Source organism: Thamnophis elegans, chromosome 3, assembly GCF_009769535.1.
Source record: "Thamnophis elegans isolate rThaEle1 chromosome 3, rThaEle1.pri, whole genome shotgun sequence".
NCBI lineage: Eukaryota > Metazoa > Chordata > Lepidosauria > Squamata > Colubridae > Thamnophis > Thamnophis elegans.
In genome coordinates this window covers 83,044,087-83,066,050 of record NC_045543.1, presented here as the reverse complement: position 1 = coordinate 83,066,050, position 21,964 = coordinate 83,044,087, and the positions used below count along the sequence as shown (strand labels likewise).

The following is a 21,964-nucleotide window of genomic DNA, read 5'->3' as shown; positions in this document are numbered from 1 at the left end:
CTTCAGACAGTTGGAGATATCCCCCATCACCACCGCAGAGGATGATGCCAGGCCCGCCACTGGAGCATCCTGTAGGGCTTGGGCGAAGGTAGAGTTAAGGTTGTAAAACCTATGATCATTGCTCCCTGGAGTGGGGAATGTACCAGGCTTAGTCCACTGAGACTTAAGCACTTCCAGGAAGAGATCTGGGGTAGGAATCTCCTCCTTTTCCACCTGAGGTCTGTGAAAAAGCCCCTTCTTGGTCCCCCCCACTGGTGCTGGGAGTGGCAGCTGCCTGGTTAGGATCTGTGGGGTCCAGATCTGCCATAGCTTTGGCCTTGCGTAGCAAGGAGCTGAATAAGGTGGGAGGGAAAGCCCAATTATAGTGGGGGCCTCAGGGACCTGAGGGTCCTTGTCTTCAGAAAATCCAATATCCTTCTGCTCCTCTTCATCCAAGCTGGACCCTTCGCTAGCCGTGGAGGGGGAGGCTGATCTGAGCTCTCTGGAAGCCGCAGAACTGGGTTGGTCTGGATGACCTCGAGGGCTCTCCCAAGAGGATTTGTGCCTAGACCCCTGAAATTGGTGCTGCATACGTTTATTCATTTGCATTTAGAATTGATAGGGAAAAGTAAAATCTTTCTGGTTTCAGTTATTATTTGGGTGGATTTAGTGTTTGTGGCAATAATTCTTTATTGACCATTTTTATTTTATTTTGTTTCTAAAATGTGCTAGGTCAAGATGTAAGTTGGCAAAACCAATCTAAAACTGTTAATTCCACAACTGATGACAAATAAGCCACATAAATTTACTAGTATGTGTATTTTATTTTCACACAAAGCTAGAATAATTCAGAGAATTTGGTGTTTATATACTGTATTTGTATTTAGGTTTAAGCATATATATGAAAAATTACTTTCTCCTACCATAGTAATCTTAAAGGATTTGCTGGAAAACTAATTTTAGAGTGAAGAGACTGAAAAATATCCTCCAAAGTCACAGTTTTGTGCTATCTTATGCATAATATACCATAGTTAGGTAGGTTTGTTATTTCTTATAATAGTATTTTGATTTTAGTATTTCTGCTCTGAATTATTTTGAGATCCTATTATACTTATTATTTATTAGATAGATAGAAAGACAGACAGACATGCATACATATAAAATAGTGCTATATTAGATATTTTGATTGAATCAGGACTTGGACTGTAATAAAATTGATTGATTGAGACTGAAGAGAAAAATGTATATTTAATGGGTTGAAGTAATTATTAATCTAACTCAAGTATTTTTTAAATGAAAATGAAAATTTGGTCTGCATTTTTAAAAGTAGTATTTTTAAAGGGTTTCAGAGTGTGCACAAAACACAGGAAATCCTGAAAAACTGAGCACATATATTCATCAAAGAGTTAAGTTTGGTGAATCCTTGTGATCTGGATAATCATTCACTTTTTTGTGAGAAAATCCAAGTATGGCTAATTGTTGTGGCCCAGCAGGAGACATTGGAGCTGCCACCAGACTCCGACAGCGAGGGGCCCCATGAGTCGGCTCTGGAGGATATGAAGGACCCTGGACAGGGTTCCGACTCCAAGCAGGGCACAGAGAGACTGGTTGGCCACCAGGGGCGCCTGAGCCTTGGACCAGTGGGTAGGAGACAAGGGAGAGTGATCCAGAAGCCAGCAGTGAGTTGTTCTTGGATGCACACCATCGAAGAGCTTTGAGGCGTCAGGAACAATTACGGAATTATAGGAGGTAATTGCGCTCAGCTGGTGGTCATTAGGCTCCTCTCCAGACTATAAAAAAGACTGCTGGTGCACACGGGCCTCTTGCAGAAGGAATACAGGAATTGAATGTCGGAGGACAGTACTGTGAGCTTGGCAGGCTGGATTGCTGCCAAGCTTTATCTGTGTTTATTGCTGCCTGAGTTTGTCTGAGTTGCTGCCAAGGTCCTTATCTGTTTGTTATGTTTGGCTTTCAACCACCGAGGTTTTGGTGTCTTGCTATTAATTAAAATACATTCCAGTTAAGCTTGTCTCGGCATTCGTTACTGGACGGAGGAGCGGGTCAGAACAGCTAATTATATAGTAAAGTTAATTTCTCTAGTTTATATTACATTTATACTATTTATAGGTTGTCCTTGATTTACAACCACACCTGGGACTGGTATTGCAGTAGTAACTCAGTGCTGTCTTAAAGCAAGGAATTATACCGACTTACAAAAGCAATCCTGGCATTCCCCATTGCAATTGTCACCTGAGAATTATGGGTCATTAAGTGAGTAACCATACCAATTCAAACCATTCCAGATATGATCCCTCCCCAAGTCTCATTAAAGTAAGGACTGTCTCCAATTCCCCCCACCCACCTACTCTTTTGGCTACTCTGCAGCTTCTCTTGTGCAGCTCTGGGGCTACTTAACTTCGACCACCCCAGTCCACCCCAACTGTTAAATATCCAGACTATTCTATTCTTTCCTAAAGGGCCAGCAACAGTCTATGCTGCGCCCTGATTGGCTGGGACGCGGCATAGACTGTTACTATCCTGCCAGAGTGTCCTGATTGGCTGAGGTACTGCATCAGCAGTTGCTGTGCAGTACTCGGCCCCTGATTGGTTACTATAAGTGTTACAATTACTATAAATACTGGGCGCGTTTTGTGAAAGGTTTGAATCGCTGTCATCTTTCTTCTAAATAAAGATCTTCTTCCTGGCACTTCCATGGCTCCTGCGTTTCTATCCACCCAATCTTTAAAACTGGCGACGAAGGTGGGATTTGCGATTCCCGCAGGGCCTGGAACAAGAGAAAACAGCCAGTCGCAGCCACGCGAACGCTTTTCTTTGGCTGAACTCCGGGAGCCTACCCGGTCTACCTCGCACAACTCCAGAAGGAGCTGCCGCCCAAGGCCAGCAGCAGCAGCAGCAGCAGCAGCCATCATCACCGTTGGAGCCTGCCAGCGTCTACGCCAACTTGGCATCACCCAGGCGCGGCCTCCAGCTCGCCCGAGGGGGGGCCGTCTGCGCTCACCCTCGTCTGGAGCCGCCGCCGATGCTCAAGGACGAGCCACGGACAGCACGGCCTCCGATGGGGTCTGCCTGTCTGCCTGCCTGCCAAGCCTGCATGCCTCCTGAAGAGCTGCCTGCCTCCACTGCCTTTCCAGCCTACCCGGAGCCTCCGAAGCAAGTTCTGCCTGCCAGCCTGCCTGCAAAGCCTCGCTGCCTCCCGAAGAGTTGCCTCTACCCGCCCCTTCCTCCGAAGTCTTGCTGCTTCCGAAGCCTCGAGCAGCCCGAGAAGCCCTTGCCACCTGCTGCTTTTCCCCGAAGCCTTGCCGCCGCTGCCTGCCTTTTCCAAAGCCAGGAACTCCAACGCCGCCTCCAGGGCTCACAAATCCCTTCCTGCGAAGCCTGCCGCGAGAGCTCAATGCCTGCCTCCGCTGCCTGCCTTTGCCTCCGCTGCCTGCCATGTCCTCCCAACGAGAAGCTCGAGGAGCCACAGGACGGGCCGAAGACGCCACCAAGAACAAGCCCAGCGCCCGGCTCCTCACTCAAACCTCTCCGATCTCAACTCACTAGCTCCGTTCTCAATCGCTTCAAATTGCCGTGCTGTCTCTGAACGCCAATACACATGCCTCCCCATCTCATCCGCCTCCAGGGCGCTGCCTCCGTTTCCAAACCTCCTAGAAAAGCCTGCCGGCAAGCCAATCCACAAAGTCGCTAATCTATCATACACAAACTTACAAGGGATACTGTGAATGCAAATGTGTTATGTAAATGGAGTCTTTATGTAAATGTGAATGAATTTAACTGGGGGGGGGAGGAGAAGTTCTTACAATGTTCTTGAACTACAGCAGAAGTGTAAAATGCTCCTTGTTATTATCCTATGTGTTCCCCCACCAAGCAGACTCACCAGCTCGCCAACTCTTTCCACAACGAAGAGGCCTGGTCCGAGGTCGTCTGCGCATGGGACCCCCCTGGATAGACTCCATCCGCTCTATTCGGGGGACCAGCCGTGCAACCTGGGGGTCCTCCCGTCCCGTTCCTTTAGACAGGGGGATTTGGTGTGGGCCCGGTTTTTCTCTGGGGAGCCCAGGTGGGTCCCAGCTGTTGTAACTGCCCTGACCGGCCCCTGTTCTTTCAGGGTCGGACTGGCCAATGGATCCGAGTGGAGACGCCACTTGGATCAATTGAGGAGGCGCCTCCCTACAGAGCTCGGCAACCCAGTCTCCTCAGGACAACACAACACCGCACAACCGAGGTTGCAAGCAGAGGCCTTCACACATCCAGGCCTCGCCTATTCACCGTCAGACAGGAACAACGCTCAATCCGATGAGTGGCGACAAGGGGCCTTCTCTTCACCAGGCCCGTCCTACCCAAGCGCCTCCTATCGAGAAGCGCAACAGACTGCTCAAGCCGCCATCGCAGAGTCACCGCCTTACACTCCTACCCCCCGAGACTCTCCTCCAATGAACTATTCTACAGCTGGGGACGCGCCAACCCGGCCAGGCCTACCTGCGTTGTTGAGCCCGCCTTCTGGGCCGTACCAAGATGGCGTCCCTCAGAGCTGCACTCCCTTCGGGGAGGAGCTACTACGAGCAGGTCCACCTCCGCCGACGACTGCTGTAGAACTGAGGAGATCTGGGCGGGTCCGGTGCCGCCCCGCCTATTTAAGTGACTACGCATGCTCCACTAGGGAGCATGCGCAGATCTGGGGGGAAGGGGTGTTAAATATTCATTAGTTGGTTACATATGTATTAGTTGATTAGTTGAGGAATGAATGCTTCCATAGAAGCTAGTAACAGCCCTGCTGCTCCCTGATTGGTTGGGACGCAGCAGAGGCTGTTGCTGGCCTCCTGATACTACTTGATTGGCCGGGGGACTGACGTCAGCGGTTGCTGCCCAGTCCCCGGCCACTGTTTGGTTAAATAGTTAATATAAATACCTTGGCGCGATCGGCTCCCTTTTGAATCGCTGTCACTTCGTTCTACTGTTAATAAACTGTTCTCGTTGCAACCTTGGCTTCTGCGTCGTTCCTGCCTCGAACCTCAAAACCAACAAGCACCAACAATCATTCACCAATTACCTTTTCTCCCCAGAACCACGTGGTTCCCCATTCTTAGCAAATATCAACAAGCATTCACGTGCTCCCCGGGCCAGCCCAACTCACCAGCAAGCATTACCAAGTGCCATATTTTTTTGGTTTATAAGATGCACTTCCCCCCCCAAAAGGGGGTAGAAATGTCTGTGTGTCTTATACAGCGAATGTTGTTGAAGCCCTGCCCACCCTCTGACCCCCACCCTTCGGCCTCTGCCTCCCAGCAATTTGCCTCCTTGCAGCAAATAGCAAATAGCCTGGTCAGCTATAGCACAGCCTGATTTAGCATGAGCAGCTGATGGGCGTTTGGATCTGCTTCCCAGAATACACTACCGCTGTCCATCGCTGCCGCCACCTATCACCGCCTCTGCATGTACCATTTTCAACCTCTGTGTGTTCCATTTTTGGCCAATTCCTATCCCCTCCGCCTGGAACGGGCCAAAAATGGGGCACATGGAGGCTGAAAATTCCAGGAGGCAGATCCAACTGCCAATCAGCTGCTCATGCTAAATCAGGCTGTGTTGAAGCTGACCAGGTTGTTTGCTATTTGCTGCAAGGAGGCAAATTGCTGGGAGGCAGAGGCAGATTTTTTTTCTTGTTTTCCTCCCCAAAATGTAGGTGCTTCTTATAGTCCGAAAAATACAATATTTGTTTGCCCAACTGCCTTGTCTTCTAATTCATTGCACAGAGTTTTCACCTTTTGCTCTTTCCTTTCCTGAGCCAACTTCTCTGGAGGATATTTTTGACAGTACACATGGCTCCCTGAGACTTTGTAAAGCTGTGCTGTCTTCATAACACTATACTATCTTTCCAAAGGTGTTCCAAAGATAGCCAATTCAATAAAGGGAAGTTTACTGTGTCTCTAAATCACTGTTTCCACAGTTGAACTGCTCTTGTTATTAGGAAGTGGGCATACAATATGTTGACTAGTTAAACACTACCAGCAAAGCAACCATAGAAATATGTGCCCTTGAACAGATAATGCTAACAGACAGAATACAGATAGACCTTGCTTAGTGACTGGTTGCTTAACAACCTTTTGAATTAACAACAGCCTTGGAAAGCATGGTTTATGGCTGGTAAAGCACTCCTGACCATTGCAAAACTCACACATTCCTGCAGACATGTGATCGCAGTCTGAGTGCTTGACAACCTGTTAAAATGCCCTGCAATCATGTGATTGCTATTTGTAATTTATTTTGCTGGTTTGTCTAGAAAGTCAGTGGGAGAATCAGCAAAGAAAATTACAAGCTGCTTCACTTGCTGTGAAGACTCCCTCATAGGGAGAAAAGGGTTTGTTTATTTATACCTTTATCATTTTTACAAGTAGGGTAGCGAACATACCCAACATATGTTCTTCATATTTTCTCCACAACAACAATCCTGGGAGGTGAGTTTGGCTAAGAGAGAATGACTGACCCAAGGCCACTCAACTGGCTTTCATGGCTAACATGGGACCAGAATTTACCATCTCCTGGATGGTAAATGGAATTAGTGGAGAAAAAAGATATGTAAAAATGTATATAGATATAGTTATATGGGCTAAGAGAAATACAATGGATATGTAAAAAATGTAAAGTACTGTAAAGAAAATATAAATGTATAAATTAAAAAAAATTTTTAAAAAAAGAATTTACCGTCTCCTGCTTTCTGCCCCAGTGCCTTAACCACTGGACCAAACCTAGCATGCTTCTCTGTGTCTTATATCCTTGCCTCTCTGTATCTTGAGGCTCTGCAGGCACAGGGAGGCAGGAAGAGAAGAATTTTAGCTCTGGGCATTTGCTAAATGATCTGTAAGTTTGCTTAACAACTGTAACTGAGAATGCTGGGTTCGTGGTCATTGAATGAAGCAGTCACGATGTCTAGTTTAACTCCTGTGTTGTTCAAAGACTGCGATTGTATTTCCAGTTGTGGTTGTTAAGCAAGCTATGCATAATCCTTTTCCTTGTCACTACTACATAAATGATCTTGTCTCCAACTGCTTTTTCTAACTGCCAGAGGCAAAATACCCACATCATTTTTTTTTTCTGATTCCAAATAGTAGCCTAAGGGAGAAAGGATAAACAGTCCTTTTCTCACTGTCCCTCTATTCAAAATATCAGCCTTCTATAACTGCTGGTGCTTTAAGGACATTTTGAGCAACCATATGACGATTTCTTCTTGCAAATTTCTTAGTTATTTTGAACTGCATAATATATCTCTATTTAAAATAGAAAACACAATTTGAATGCGTAGACAGAAATAGAAGGTTTTGCTATTTCTACACATTCCTTAGTGTTTTCCTATAATGACAATCCCATATTGTATATGGTTTTTAAAAAATAAAAAATAAATTGTAATAGACGTGTTATAAGCCAGACATTTTAACTTAATGTAATGCTTCTAATACTATTTTCTTTCTTTATTAGAAATATAGCATGGTAAATAGAGAAGTGATACTTCCTTCCTTCCTTCCTTCCTTCCTCCATCCCTCCCTCCCTCTTTCCTTCCTTCCTTCCTTCCTTCCTTCCTTCCTTCTTTCCTTCTTTTATTCTTTCTTTCTTCACTAAATTTCAGGATTTATTAGGAAAATTCCCAATAAAGTGCCTTCTAGATGTGTTGCTGTTCTCATTGTGGCATTTTCATCCAATAATATGATAATGAATAAACTAGAATTATTGAGAAAGGAGGGGAGAAAATAAGAATAGAATTCTTTTCCTTTACAAAATGCAGGTACCTTTTATACCTCCAAATAAAAAGAGATATTTTCCATGGCCGTTTGCTGTGTGGGTTTTCTGATGCTGCTTACCTGGGAGCATGCATTATTCAAGGTAAGTGAAATGACTGCACTCTGATTCTTTTACTTCAGGGTACTGTAATAGCACAATTTTAAAATTAATAGTTATATACAAGATAAATGAGTTACACTTTAGTCTGGATTCTGTCCACTTATAAGTAGGTATGTAAGTTAGACAGTAGGCTGTGGCTTTCCACTGCTTCTGGTATACTGCTTCTATAGTGGCATATTCCTGCCTTCCATCCACATTCCCACAGTATTTTGAAATAAAGAATGAAACATATTTTTTCACCTTATTTAAGAATAATATTGTTGCAGAGGTAACGCTGCTGCTCCTTTCATGCTGTTTCATTAAAAGATCACTCTGTCTCTCTCTGTCTCTCTCTCTACCTCTGTCTCTGCCTCTGTCTCTTTGTCTCCCTCCCACTCTCTATACACACAAACATACATATACACAATTGTTTTATATCATATATCATATCACATCATATCACATCATAGGGATATACAGAGTGGCTCCTCACTTTGAATTGTCAACAGCAATGTATTTTGTAAGGCCTGCATGGAAGTTCCAAAAACTAGATATTTGGCAGGTATGTACACTTTGAGAAGAAAGTGAAGCAAAGTGGCTATGCACATACATGCATGGGGAAACAATTAAGAAAATCCTTTGAGGAAGCTACTACTTAATTATTCATCTAAAGTCCTTGCATATTGTGGAGCACCTCATTTCAATGTATTGCAGAGCCATGATAGGTAATTAGTTTTGTGATTATTATATTTCCTGTATGTTTATTGGTCAGATATTTTATTTAGTTAGTGTTGGATGTAATTGGATTTTTTTCTTGTTGAGAATTGAAACTTTTGACCTCATTTTTCTGTTTCCTTAAGCAAGTAAAAGAACTATAGTTTTATCATTGTGTGTTTTAAATTAGGAAACCACCTAATGAGATTTAATAATACATAAAATTGAATAAAGGGTCTTAAATAAAATAAACTTCTTGTTAAAATCTGAATGGCATGCCTGTTATTTAATAAGGAATAGAATATGGTTCTTTGTTGTTTCCTTGCTGTACTTTACTATAAAATTTGACTAATTAATGTTTGCTTTATTTTTAAAATGTAAATGTCCTGCAGCAGTTACCACAGCTTGAGACAATAGGGTCAAATAACAATGCCAAGCCAGTAAGCAGGAACGCCCCCCCCCCCACTCCAAATTATGAACTTATTGCAACAGAATAGATTGAGAAATGTGTTTGCCTGGTACTGAATGTAGTTAAACACCTGAGGAAAGTATTTTAAAGATGAGAGCCTACAATCATGGTTCCTTTTCCTTAAAGGCCACTGGCATAGCTAAAATAGGAGAACCTGGAGAAGGATTTCAAAATTGACTTTCCTATATAAATATCTTTCAGTTGGGGAAAAAATGATATTTCATAAATTCACATCTGAAAGATGAATATAAAGACTTTAAAGATAAGTATCAGAGCTTCGGGATTATGCAGTGAAACCCATTTATATGGGAACTACAAATAGTGCATTTCTAGTGTTGAACTTCTCATTTAGTAAGAATGTATTTGATTTTTCCTCTCTGTTTTTCTTTTTCCTATACAGCTGAACTGGGTGATTATGATTCTGATGAACACGTGGATAATTACGTCAGTGAATTTAAGATCTTCCCTAAACAATCTCAAAAGCTGGAAAGAAAAATTGGTGAAATACATAAAAATGAAGTCAGGTAATCGAAATTGCTGTTTATGGAAGTTACTTAATTATTTTTAGTGAATCTGTTACTTTCCCTTGGACTTTCGACTTACATACGGTATAGGTGCAGTAAAATTAGTATAGTTAAGAGGTTAATAGGAGAAAGTACAGTATTGATATTTTAAAAAGTAGAACTCTAAAATTACTGAACAATACTACATTATAGACACAATACAATAGAAAGGTAAGATTACCCAAACTCATGTGTTTCAGTCGATTTGGGATTCTGTGGCTTTCCGGATGTTGTTGAATTATAACTTCAGGTTCCCTCACATTGGTGATGATAAATAGGTATTGCTGGGAACTATAATTTAGGCACTGCTAATTTTATATCCCTATCTATGTGCTCTGGATGACTATTCTGATACTTGCTAATGCTTTTATCTCTGGATTTTTTTTTTCCTTTTTGAATTTTATCTGCAATGGAGAAACATTTCTCCTCTGTAGCAAAAAGTGCTGTGTATCAAACAGTGGGGCAGTCTTAACTGCTATCATTTGACAAATTCCACCTGGTTGCAGTGTCCCAAGGTCATGTGATCACCCTTGATAACTCCCTATTCCCATTGACTTTGCTGAAAGCTGGCAATGAAGGTCCCAATGATAATTAGGTGACTGTCACAATGTTGTAATAAATGAGCTATTTGCCAAGCACCTGAATTGCAGTCACATGACCATAGGGGTGCTGAGACAGCTACAACTATGAGGACCTGTCATGAACAAGCTGCCCTTGTACAGCTTCAACCAATCGCTGAATGAGTGATCATTCAGCAAGGACTACCTGTTCATAAAACTGAATATTAAAGTCATGCATTAATAATGATTTAATTCTGTCTCTGAAAAATAGGAACATTTTCTGTAGTGCTTTATTTCTACAAGAGGAACTTTCTAATTTGTCACTAACACAAATGATTAGAAAATTGTCCTTCAGTCTGATAAAATACTGCTAATTTGCAATTTTATAATTAGACCTTTTTATATATAACTACTTCAGGAGGCAGTAATTTTAGTTGTTGAAACACTATTTGCTGTTATTGAAAAAATATTTTGGTAAAAGTTTATTTTTGTCACAAAGATATATATAATATAAATAATGCCCTTTAGAAGATCTACTATTTAAACACATTATTAATTTGTAATTAATTAAATACCAGTCATAACCTGTACATATATCTCTGGACTTTTAAAACCATTCTTAGGGTTACAATAAGAAGGCAGTTCCATTTTTTTCAATCAGAAGTCCACTGTGTATCTAAGCTACAGAAAGGATACAGGAAATGCTCTGTTGGCACAAATTTCATGACTCTGTTGAAGAATTCAACAGGATTTAGGTTCTCTGGACAGAATCGGATTCAAACACATGTAGCTGATTTCTTTAAATAAGTGGGTTAGTGAAAGCTTTTTGGAAGATATGTCTGGGGAGGAAAGTATTTGGGAGGAGACTGTCCTCCCCCTTTGAGGCAGATTCACCTTAGAAGCAAGATGAGAAGTATCAGCCTGCAAAGAGATAGTTGGATGTGTATGAAGGAAGATGGACTGAAAATAGGTGCCTGTTTGAAGTAAGATCCTTGGGCATCAGAATAATGCTATAGTCAATGGAATAAGTGAAATTACCAAAGACTAGTAAATGTTGCATGTAACTGAGGCTCCAAAACAGAATGAATCCTACTTTACAGGTGAAACTTGAAAAATTAGAATATCGTGTAAAAGTTCATTTATTTCAGTAATGCAACTTAAAAGGTGAAACTAATATATGAGATACTCATTAGATGCAAAGCAAGATAGTTCAATCCATGATTTGTCATAATTGTGATGATTATGATTTACAGCTCATGAAAACCCCAAATCCACAATCTCAGAAAATTAGACTATTGTGGAAAAGTGCAATATTCTAGGCTCAAAGTATCCCACTCTAATCAGCTAATTAAGCCATAACACCTGGAAAGGGTTCCTGAGCCTTTAAATGGTCTCTCAGTCTGGTTCAGTAGGAATCACAATCATGGCAAAGACTGCTAACCTGACATTTGTGCAGAAAACCATCATTGACACCCTCCATAAGGAGGGAAAGCCTCAAAAGGTAATTGCAAAAGAAGTTGGATGTTCCCAAAGTACTGTATCAAAGCACATTACTAGAAAGTTATATGGAAGGGAAAAGTGTGGAAGAAAAAGGTACACAAGCAGCAGGGATGACCGCAGCCTGGAGAGGATTGTTAGGAATAGGCCATTTAAAAGTGTTGGGGGCTTTCACAAGGAGTGGACTGAGGCTGGAGTCAGTGCATCAAGAGCTACCACACACAGACGGATCCTGGACATGGGCTTCAAATATTCCTCTTGTCAAGCCGCTCTTGAACAACAAACAACGCCAGAAGCGTCTTACCTGGCCTAAAGAAAAACAGACCTGGTCTGTTGCTCAGTGGTTCTAAGTACTCTTTTCTGATGAGAGCAACTTTTGCATCTCATTTGTGAACCAAGGACCCAGAGTATGGAGGAAGAATGGAGAGGCCCACACTGCAAGATGCTTGAAGTCCAGTGTGAAGTTTCCACAGTCTGTATTGATTTGGGGAGCCATGTCATCTGCTGGTGTTGGTCCATTGTGCTTCATTAAGTCCAGGGTCAACGCAGCCGTCTACCAGGAGATTTTGGAGCACTTCATGCTTCCTTCCGCAGACGAGCTTTATGGGAATGCTGACCTCATTTTCCAGTAGGACTTGACACCTGCCCACACTGCCAAAAACACCAAAACCTGGTTCAATGACCATGGGATTACTGTGCTTGATTGGCCAGCAAACTTGCCTGACCTGAACCCCATAGAGAATCTATGGGGCATTGCCAAGAGAAAGATGAGAGACATGAGACCGAACAATGCAGAAGAGCTGAAGGCTGCTATTGAAGCATTCTGGCCTTCCATAACACCTCAGCAGTGCCACAGGCTGATAGCTTCCATGCCACGTCGCACTGAGGCAGTAATTGCTGCAAAAGGGGCCCAAAGCAAGTACTGAATACATATGCATGCTTATACTTTTCAGAGGTCCGATATTGTTCTATGTACAATCCTTGTTTTATTGATTGCATGTAATATTCTAATTTTCTGAGATCGTGGATTTGGAGTTTTCATGAACTGTAAGCCATAATCATCAAATTATGACAAATCACAGCTTGAACTATCTTGCTTTGCATGAAATGAGTCTTATCATATATATTAATTTCACCTTTTGCATTACTGAAATAAATGAACTTTTGCACAATATTCTAATTTTTCGAGTTTCACCTGTAATTGGATCCATCTGAATACCTTTCAACAACATACAATACAGTATATTTTGCTCTCAGGAAATCAAAAGTGATGCCACACTGTGTGTTTTATTAATCTGTTTCTATTCCCAAGATTATTGAAAAATGTGGAGATAAAGTAAACATAGAGGGACCACTGGTGACTGGCAATAGTAGAGATTGTTCCTGAGCAAAAGAGATTAATTCTGATATCAGTATCCTTTGCACAGTTTATTTTGCATGCATCAGTAGACATTTGGACCAGCTGAGTGTGTGATGTTGCTTGTGTTGCCAGAATGTACATAAACTTGCAGTTGTCCTTCAAAAATTGTCTGTGTCTGCAGGATAACAGGAAAAATTAAATGCTGATACTCGCTGAACTTAATTTCTGGTTGTCCCAGCTTTTGAATCCTTAGGGCAGGGACTGCCTTATTTGTCAACAAGCCAGATCTTGGATGATTAATGTATCTGCTTGCAAAATGCTCCCTTTTCTTACTTGGTTGGAAAGGAGGTGGCAACTTTAGTAGGCAGCTGTGTGCTCAGTGGCCAGGTTTTGCACAATTTATTTTTTACACCTTGGTACAACTTGATAGCAAAGTGATATTTGCTTCTGGTTGCACAGATTTAACATTTGAAAGTTTGGATATGTGGGTAAACGAGGGAACGAAAGAGGACAATGTTGTCTTTTGTACTACCCATCCCATGCCTGAGTTTTATGAATCTTTCATCAATATTCAAGCCAAACTGAATTATAAGGCTGACATAAACTGTGGAATGCTCTAATGAATGGATTTGCCACATATTTGGCCCGCTATTCCCTCTTCAAGGACTGTTTAGTTGAGTCTTGTTCTGAACCATATCCAGAGCTAATACCAGAAAATGAGAAGTACAGGTCTTACACTGAAAATGTACTATTGGAATTGAGAGATTACATTCTTAAAGCTAACCTCCAGGGGTATCGCCATATTAGTTTACTTGTCCAGGTTGTTTATAGGGTATGTGCTTGTGTGAGTAAACACACATGCATAAGTAGGTAGGTAGGTAGGCAGATATGAAAGTAAAAGTATTAAAATACTAATGTATTTTAATCAAAAATAAACTAAATGTCTTTTCATAGTCTCCTATTTATTTCAAGAACAGGAAAACATTATCTTAATCTGAGCAATTCTTCTCAAGGAATTTAGGAAGTAAATGGATGGAAATCAAGATTGACACTTGTCCCTTATTATGTTCCAACTGCTTATGTATATTAAAAGATAGAAAATATTTGAACGATACTTGATAGCCCCGATTAACTGCACAGCTCACTGGAGCCTGAAATATGTCAAGAGGAGCTAGGCTTAATCCAAAGGAATTGGTTTCTGTGGCAGAGTAGCAGAGTTCTTATTTCCTATTTAGCCAATATTATTGCCTAAAACTGTTCATTATTTATCCCAAAACTATTTGTCTTTTCATGATTTCTAGGGGGCAGAGTCCAGCTGTTGCTGAATTTAATTTATTATTAAGAGCACATTCTTTAGAAACCTATGGTGTTGATCCTCATCCTTGCAAGGTAAAAAAAAATCTAGACTTTTAAAAATATATATCTTTTGTTTTCAGCATTGGGTAAACCTCTCTCCTACATGATTTGGCTTATACAGTTTATATAGTTTATACAGGATAGACAAGACAGACAAACACTTCTAGTGGGGTGGATTGTGCGATTTTTATAACTACAAGAAGCTTGATATATAAATGTAATAAACCAATAGAATAAAATATGCAGGAAGATTGATATAGCTTTCATTTATAAATTTGCATTTTTTTCAAAAATTTAAATTGCTTTTAAAGGCAAAAGCAGTTTCGCTGTAAAGTACAAACTCTGTTCAAAAGCAATTATAAGACATAAAGTTAGTTCTGTATCAGAAATTGGCATATCTGATTGCAGTGCTATGTTGATCTCATTCCAATAATATAGCACCAGATGTGTTATATTAGTGCTTTTTATCGGTATCAAATTGTTTGATGATGTTCAAGACTGCAGTTTAAAGACTCAAATGTATAATTTTCTAGGAATAGTGCTTTAGAAGATGGTTAAAAGTTTGCATGGGGAAAGATATATCTAGCTGCTTTCATGCCAATGAATCCCCTGCAAATATCTCTTTGATCATTTAAAAACCTTCCCTCATATTTTCCTTCATGGAAGGAGGTACTGTATTGTAAAAGTATACATTTCTGAAATGTTTGCATTTTCCCATAGTTCTAATTCATACTCTTTTTTTTCCTTAAAAGGATTCAACTGGGACTACAACGTTTTTAGGATTCATAGCTACAGGTTTTGTGGTATTCCAGGGAAATAAAAGGATACATTTGCTAAAATGGTAAGAACTTGAATATTGTTTTTTGTAGGAAAAACAAGGTTGTAGAATACAGAGAAAACTTTACTTGTGACACTGTGGTCCTGTTGAAAATACACTTGACAAGGGAGTGTGGTATCTTGAGAGGATGTTGGGCAAATTCACTACCTCTCATAATGTCTTATGTAATTATTCCTAAACAGTTCCAGGTTTGTCTGAGATTAAATCTCCCTGATCAATTATTTAAATTTGACTGTAACATCCAGATTCAGCCATCTTGTGACAGAAAACAGAAATGAGTCCTTAATTAGGAAGAGGGGATGAGTGTCATTTGTGTTGTATGAATACAGTCAAAAAAGCCTACCCCAAAGTAATCTTATTGCTGGGTCTTAAATATTGGCAGTACTAAATATTGAAATATTAAACCTCCTCTTCTGTATCCAGTGGTTTGTCATTCAAATGTTTTAGAAACTAGTTGGGAATAAGAAATTTGAAATTGGTGGAGGTTTTTTTTTAATAGAAATTTTTCTCCAGATACAAATGTCACCTCTAGGAACAATTGGATATGTTTGGCACAAAGTGAATTGTAAGTACAGAAATACAAACTGAAGTCATATCGTTAAGAAACGAATAAGTGATTTTTAGCAGCTTCCTCTCAGTGTTTTTGTCTTGGATGTTTTTATATAGAACTGTCAGCTACAGTTTGTTTTCCTAATTTAAAAAGCTTTCTTTTAACAGGTCTGATGTCTGTAAACTAAAGTTTGAAGGGAAGACATTTTATGTGATTGCAGTTCAGAAGGAGGTTAGAAATTTTGTTTCTTACATTCTGAAAGCTTTTAATTTTAAAATTAAGTATTACTCATAAAATTACCTACTTCTTATAAAAATCTTGCTCTTACAAAATAATTCTCTGTCTTAACTATTGGAATAGACTAGTAGTTATGCTATTAAATGAATGAAAACTTTCCATAAAATAATATAGCCATTTTTTGACAGAAGAGTCTTGGTAAAAAATGCATGTGATAGAGATAGATATTAAAGACAGATAAATGGGTGTCTGTGTATAATTTGTTTGTATATATGAAAAATTATATATAGGCAACATTATACTTTATCATGTATATTTTATTTGGTTTACACTCTAAATTGAAAAAAAAGGAAACAAATTTCCAGAACTGAAATCTTGCTACAAATATTAATTGTGCAAATTTGTTTTTGTTTATTTGTTTAGGATTCCTCAATTATATAATTGATATATCATATAATGAGTTTACATGCTGCCTCTATTCCAAGCTACCTAGGATGATAAACAGTTTTAACATCTAAAGTTTTTTTAATATCTAAAATAAACTTTATACAATGTATGGCTAAATTATTAGATTAATGATGGTCTGCTCAAGAGAAAACACAACTTGCAATTTTCTTCTTTATACCTTCATGGCAAATGATCCTATGGAATTGTGGAAACTCAGTGAGGGTTATCTCAGTAGTTGATTCATGTCTTTTCAATAGCTAATTGATGACTGATGGCCCATTCAATTCAGAAGGACCATCTGCTTCCAAAAGAAACCATTCAAAAACCAGAAGTTAGAGGTTGGGTGAATATGCTCTTCATTGGGACAGCAGGAATATTAGATTTTTGAAAAGCTGTGATCAGTTCTGTCCTTTCTGGGGCAAATGCACTCTTAACATTTAAGCTAAACCTTGTGTTTCTACCTCATGTTATTTGAAAAAAACAAAAAATGTTTCTTTTTAAAGAGCGAAAAGTAAGGAGTTCAGGATAAGAAAAAAAACATACTAGTCATTATCCTATACAAATGTAAAGATAAAGGTTCCCCTGGCACATATGTTCTACTTGTTCCCAACTCTAGGGAGTGGTGCTAATCTCTGTTTCAAAGCCAAAGAGCCAGCACTGTCCAAAGATGTCTCTGTGGTCATGTGGCTGGAATGATTAAACAGTGAAGGCGCACAGAAAGCTGTTACGTTCCCATCAAAGTGGTCCCTATTTTTCTATTTGCATTTTTATGTGCTTTTGAACTGCTAGGTTGGCAGAAGCTGGCTCACTCCATTATGCAGCGCTAGGGATTCAAACTGCTAAACTGCCAACCTTTCTGATTGACAAGCTCAGCATCTTAGCTACTGAGCCACCGTGTCCCTATTCTATACATAACTCATGGCAAAAGTTAGCTTTACAAGGTATTTGAGAGCATGATAATTATTGATTCAGTTAAAGGGGTGTTCCTTTTTCTTCTGTTTAAAAAGATAGGAACCTCGAGATAACATAATATGGAAAAGTGTACTTTAGAAATAAAACAAACCGAAGTTGCTTTGTCAGCTATTGGGAACTCAACCAAAAAATGGTTGCTAGTTCCTAACGAGGCAGTCAAGTACTTCAGATAAGTTCACTGCTTAATGTGAAGAAGGTATAACATAAGTGAAGATCTTGCCTTTAGATTAAAATTGTTAAATAAGTCAATTTTTATTTTCTTTTGTTTATATTTTCCTCAAAATGCTTAGAAAAAGGCTATGTTATCATTCCATACTTCTACACCAGCAGCTTGCAAGCATCTCTGGAAATGTGGTGTGGAGAATCAGGCTTTTTACAAGTAAGCAGAACTATTCCTATCATCCGATAGTATAAATTCATTTCAGTTATATAATACTAATGTGTAGATGAGCAAAGAATATCAAGTAATCTGAGATCCTTAAATCAGCATGTTATAAAGAGAAAATGGCCTTTGATTTATCTGCAAATTGTTTGTTGAAAGTTCTAACAACTATGAAATCAATGTTAAAGAACTAAGTAGTTTTTGAAGTGGGTAATTATGAGGAATACTTTTGAATAATCCAAAACATAAGATTAATCATACTAAGAATTATAAACAATTTAGGCAGATAGAGAGGTAGAGTACATAGGTATGTCTGTCTGTTGGTAGACTTTTTTTTCTTCCTTGAAAATTTAACTATTTTTACTTTGTGTTTCTTTCTCTGAAGATATGCAAAATCAAGCCAAATCAAAACGATGTCCAGCAGCAAAATATTTTTTAAAGGCAGCAGATTTAGATACAGGTAAATATTATTTTTATTCTAACAGGAAGGAATTATACAGGTGAGATGAGATGATAGATAGATAGATAGATAGATTCTCTATACTTTATTTTTTTTCTGATAGATTCAATAAAAACTCAAGTTCCTTAAGATTGCAAGCTTATATACAGTTACAGTATCTGTTTGTACAGATATAAGATTAGATCATTTTAGCCTATGAAAAAGTCCAGATTGTTTTTTAAAGTACTTGCTTTTGATTGTATTAACATTTTCATAAACTGCTCTTGAAATATAAAAATAAATAAATATGGAGAGTATATGGGCCATCCTATTCACATGGACTTGAAAATAAGTACCAATGATTATAATGGGAATTTATGCCTGATTAAATGTACCTAGAATTATGCATATGAAATATCTATGAATAGATAAAAACAGTTTTTAGTAGACAGTACATTAGACTAATTGCTATCAATTTGAACAGAATTGTTCTTGTAAATTGGGACTCAATGGTCCAATGTAAGCCCCAGCTCCATTTTTATATTAATTCAGATTCTCAAAACCACAATGTTAAAATCAGATAGCAAACCACCAATATCTTTCAGTATGATTTTTAAAAATATATTTTAAAAAAGATGGGATAAATTGGATGTTAAGTCTTTCTCTGGCTTAATGATTTTTTTTCTGCCTTTAAAACTGTCTATACACACACATATGGACAAAAAAAATCCTGCATTAGCTCTCTGGTGATATCATCAAAAGGTTAGTTTAAATAAATAAGTAAAGTAAATAACTCCAGTCCCTATTAAAAGAATTTTGCCATAATTAAAATGCCAGCTCTCTAACGATATAGTGGCAAACATCCCACAATAATAGTTTTTGAATATTCAACTCTGTTTCTAAAGACAAAATCCCAAAGGTGCTTTTTCAAGAGGCAACTGCACTTTTAAAAGTCCAGTTGCCTTTTGAAAAAAGCACCTTTGGGACACCATGACCTGGGTGTCTCCATAGAAATCTAAAAACAAAGCTTTTCCATTACTTGGTATCCTTCTTAATATATGTATTGTTTTAAGGATTTGGTTACCGCACAAAAATATATTTTTTATCATACAAAGATTAATTCTTAACATATATATTTTGTGACAGTGGCAAAGTTGCAAAAGAAGTTGTTGAAGCAAGTTCAAAGATCCAGAGGGAGCCTCCAGAAGTGCACAGGTACTTTAAGATCTAAAACATTGAAAGAATCTTCTAACTTTGACCTATATTACAAATTGAAAAGTTACATAACATACATTTAATTACTGTTCTCCCAGAAATTGTACATTGCTATTGGCTTTTAATATGTAATAGGAGCTGAAGGATTTATAATCATTTACATTATAGGATTTTTTTTAGTGTTTCCTGACTTATTCCTTTCAGTAAGGGCAACCATTTAACTCAAATCCCAATTCATCAAATCAGGAAAATCCAAATGTTCTCAAATCATTTTGGCATACAGGTAGTCCTCGACTTATGAGCACAGCTGAGCCCCAAATTTCTGTTGCTAAACAAGACAATTGTTAAATGAGTTTTGCCCCATTTTACAACATTTATTGCCACATGTATTGTTCAGTGAATTACTGCAGTTGTTAAATTAGTAACGTGGTTCAGTGAACCTGGCTTCTCCATTGACTTTGTTTGTCAATTTGCTTATGATCGCATAGCAATAGCACTTAGATTCTTACATGCTTCTCCATAGTGCCTTATAGCACTCTCTGAGCGGTTTAAAATGTCAGCATATTGCCCCCAACAATCTCGGTCCCCATTTTACTGACCTCAGAAGGATGGAAGGCTAAGTCAATCTTGAGCCCATAGGATCAAACTCCTGACTGTGAGTAGAGATAGTCTGCAATACTGCATTTTAACTACTGTGCCACCAGGGCTCTTCCCTGGTTCAATGCAACTGTCAATATGAATCAATTGCCAAGCATCCAAATTTTGATTTTGTGACTATAGGGATGCTACAGCAGTTGTAAATGTGAAAAATGGTCATTAGTCTTTTTCAGTGCCATTGTAACATCAAAATGTCACTAAATGAATGGTTGTAAATCAAGGACTACCTGTAATAATTGCATAATTCTATTTCACTGATTCAGGTTTCACTAGGCATTGGCTACAAGAAACAAAAGTAAATAACTTCAAACTCTTCTGCAACATGTTTTATACAAATAAATATTCTGAAGAGAATAGCAAGAAAATTCTTTTTATATGCCACATAAGTATCTCCATGTATGTATTTACATACATACCTACAACCTAATTCATTATATAGTCAATAGGATAATTTATCCCCTTTCTTCACAGAACCAACATTACTCAAAGTCGTAGCTCTTATTCTTTAAGCAAACAACTCATAATAAACATGGAACCTCTGCAACCTCTCCATCCATCACCAGATGACCAGGAAGAGGTTCTTTCTGATGAAGGTAAGTCTAAGCTAAGAGGCTCCTTCTGTTTTTGTTTTTATAAAGCACATCAATAAAATTCAACAGTGATCAGTGTATGTATATGTTTGAAAAGTTATTTTCATTCACATAACTAAGAAAATTGCTGGATGATTGTTGATATGTTGCTTATAAAAATACATCTGGGACAGTTTTAAATTATTGCAAAATATTGTTTATATTATAGAATACTAGATCTTTAATAAAGAGTAGAAACTGATTCATCTTGATCATCAATTAGATTTTTCATTTAATAAATGGCGGTTCATTCTGAGACATCAACTTTTCCCAGCTTCTCATTGCCTGGAGCTGTTGATCTAAACTCAGTATCATCTAAGACAGGGGTGTCAAACTCAACACCTATGGGCCAGATACAGCCCACATGGGTGCTTAAATCTGGCCCATGGGGCCGGCCTGGAAATATCAAATGACTGGTCCATGAGGCCCGCCGCAGCCCGTTTTCAGCCTCCATGGCCTCCTGAGCACTCTGCCGGCCAAAAACGGGCTGTGTGGGTTGCTGCAGGAGTTGTCCATCCCATCTCCCCTCCGCTCCACATTCCCCGCACCCTGCCTCCCCCGCCAGCCCGCGGGGAAATACAATGTTGATCCACCCCTCAAAAAAATCCAGTTTGACATCCCTGATATAAGTCAGAATAGATTTTTGTTGTTCAATTTTTTTCTGTAAGACATTTAAGAAAATATTGCCATGGGATGGGACTAAGTCACAACCTATTCTACCATTTCTAAGTAGAAAATATACAAATACCCCTCGATCTCAAATAGTCAAGGAACACTTTTAGACAGAAGTGCATGTAACTGAATTCTGTCCACTCAATATTGCATCTAGGAAGGCATCCTTAGCTACATTTTCTTAATTCTTCATTATATTATATTGGGTTTCTTTGGCAGTGTGACTGAGAAGCTCTTAACGTAGCATCTTTTCTCTTAACTGCTGCTATTTTTGTACCCTGTCAGGGGAAGATCCTGCTATCAGTCCCCACCTGGTACAGCATGATCCCATCCCTGTACTTCTTCCTGGAAGCCTTACAACTTGGAAATCTGGTTCTTTCTCCATTCCACGTGATACTCCCCCCCGTATTCGTAATCCCAGATCTCTTGGTGAGTGTTGATATGGTGTATGTGTGTCTGTCCATGTGGTAGGGTGTGGCTGTCAAGCTTTCCTATTCAGGAACTCAGTGGCTACTGACTTCTCAAAGAACAATACAGC

At 39.1% G+C, this 21,964-nt stretch overlaps 1 protein-coding gene across 1 annotated transcript in view; it reads left to right on the top strand.

Moving 5' to 3' along the window:
* The window catches only part of FRMD3 (FERM domain containing 3), an 87,328-nt gene that overhangs the window by 52,699 nt on the left and 12,665 nt on the right, over positions 1–21,964 (top strand). Inside the window, exons 5-14 of the mRNA XM_032214030.1 lie at positions 7,775–7,872; positions 9,453–9,576; positions 14,334–14,421; positions 15,141–15,229; positions 15,944–16,007; positions 17,723–17,811; positions 18,200–18,274; positions 19,400–19,468; positions 20,597–20,718; positions 21,712–21,855. Coding sequence (XP_032069921.1) covers positions 7,775–7,872; positions 9,453–9,576; positions 14,334–14,421; positions 15,141–15,229; positions 15,944–16,007; positions 17,723–17,811; positions 18,200–18,274; positions 19,400–19,468; positions 20,597–20,718; positions 21,712–21,855 — 962 coding nt within the window. The remainder of the gene's footprint in view (positions 1–7,774; positions 7,873–9,452; positions 9,577–14,333; positions 14,422–15,140; positions 15,230–15,943; positions 16,008–17,722; positions 17,812–18,199; positions 18,275–19,399; positions 19,469–20,596; positions 20,719–21,711; positions 21,856–21,964) is intronic.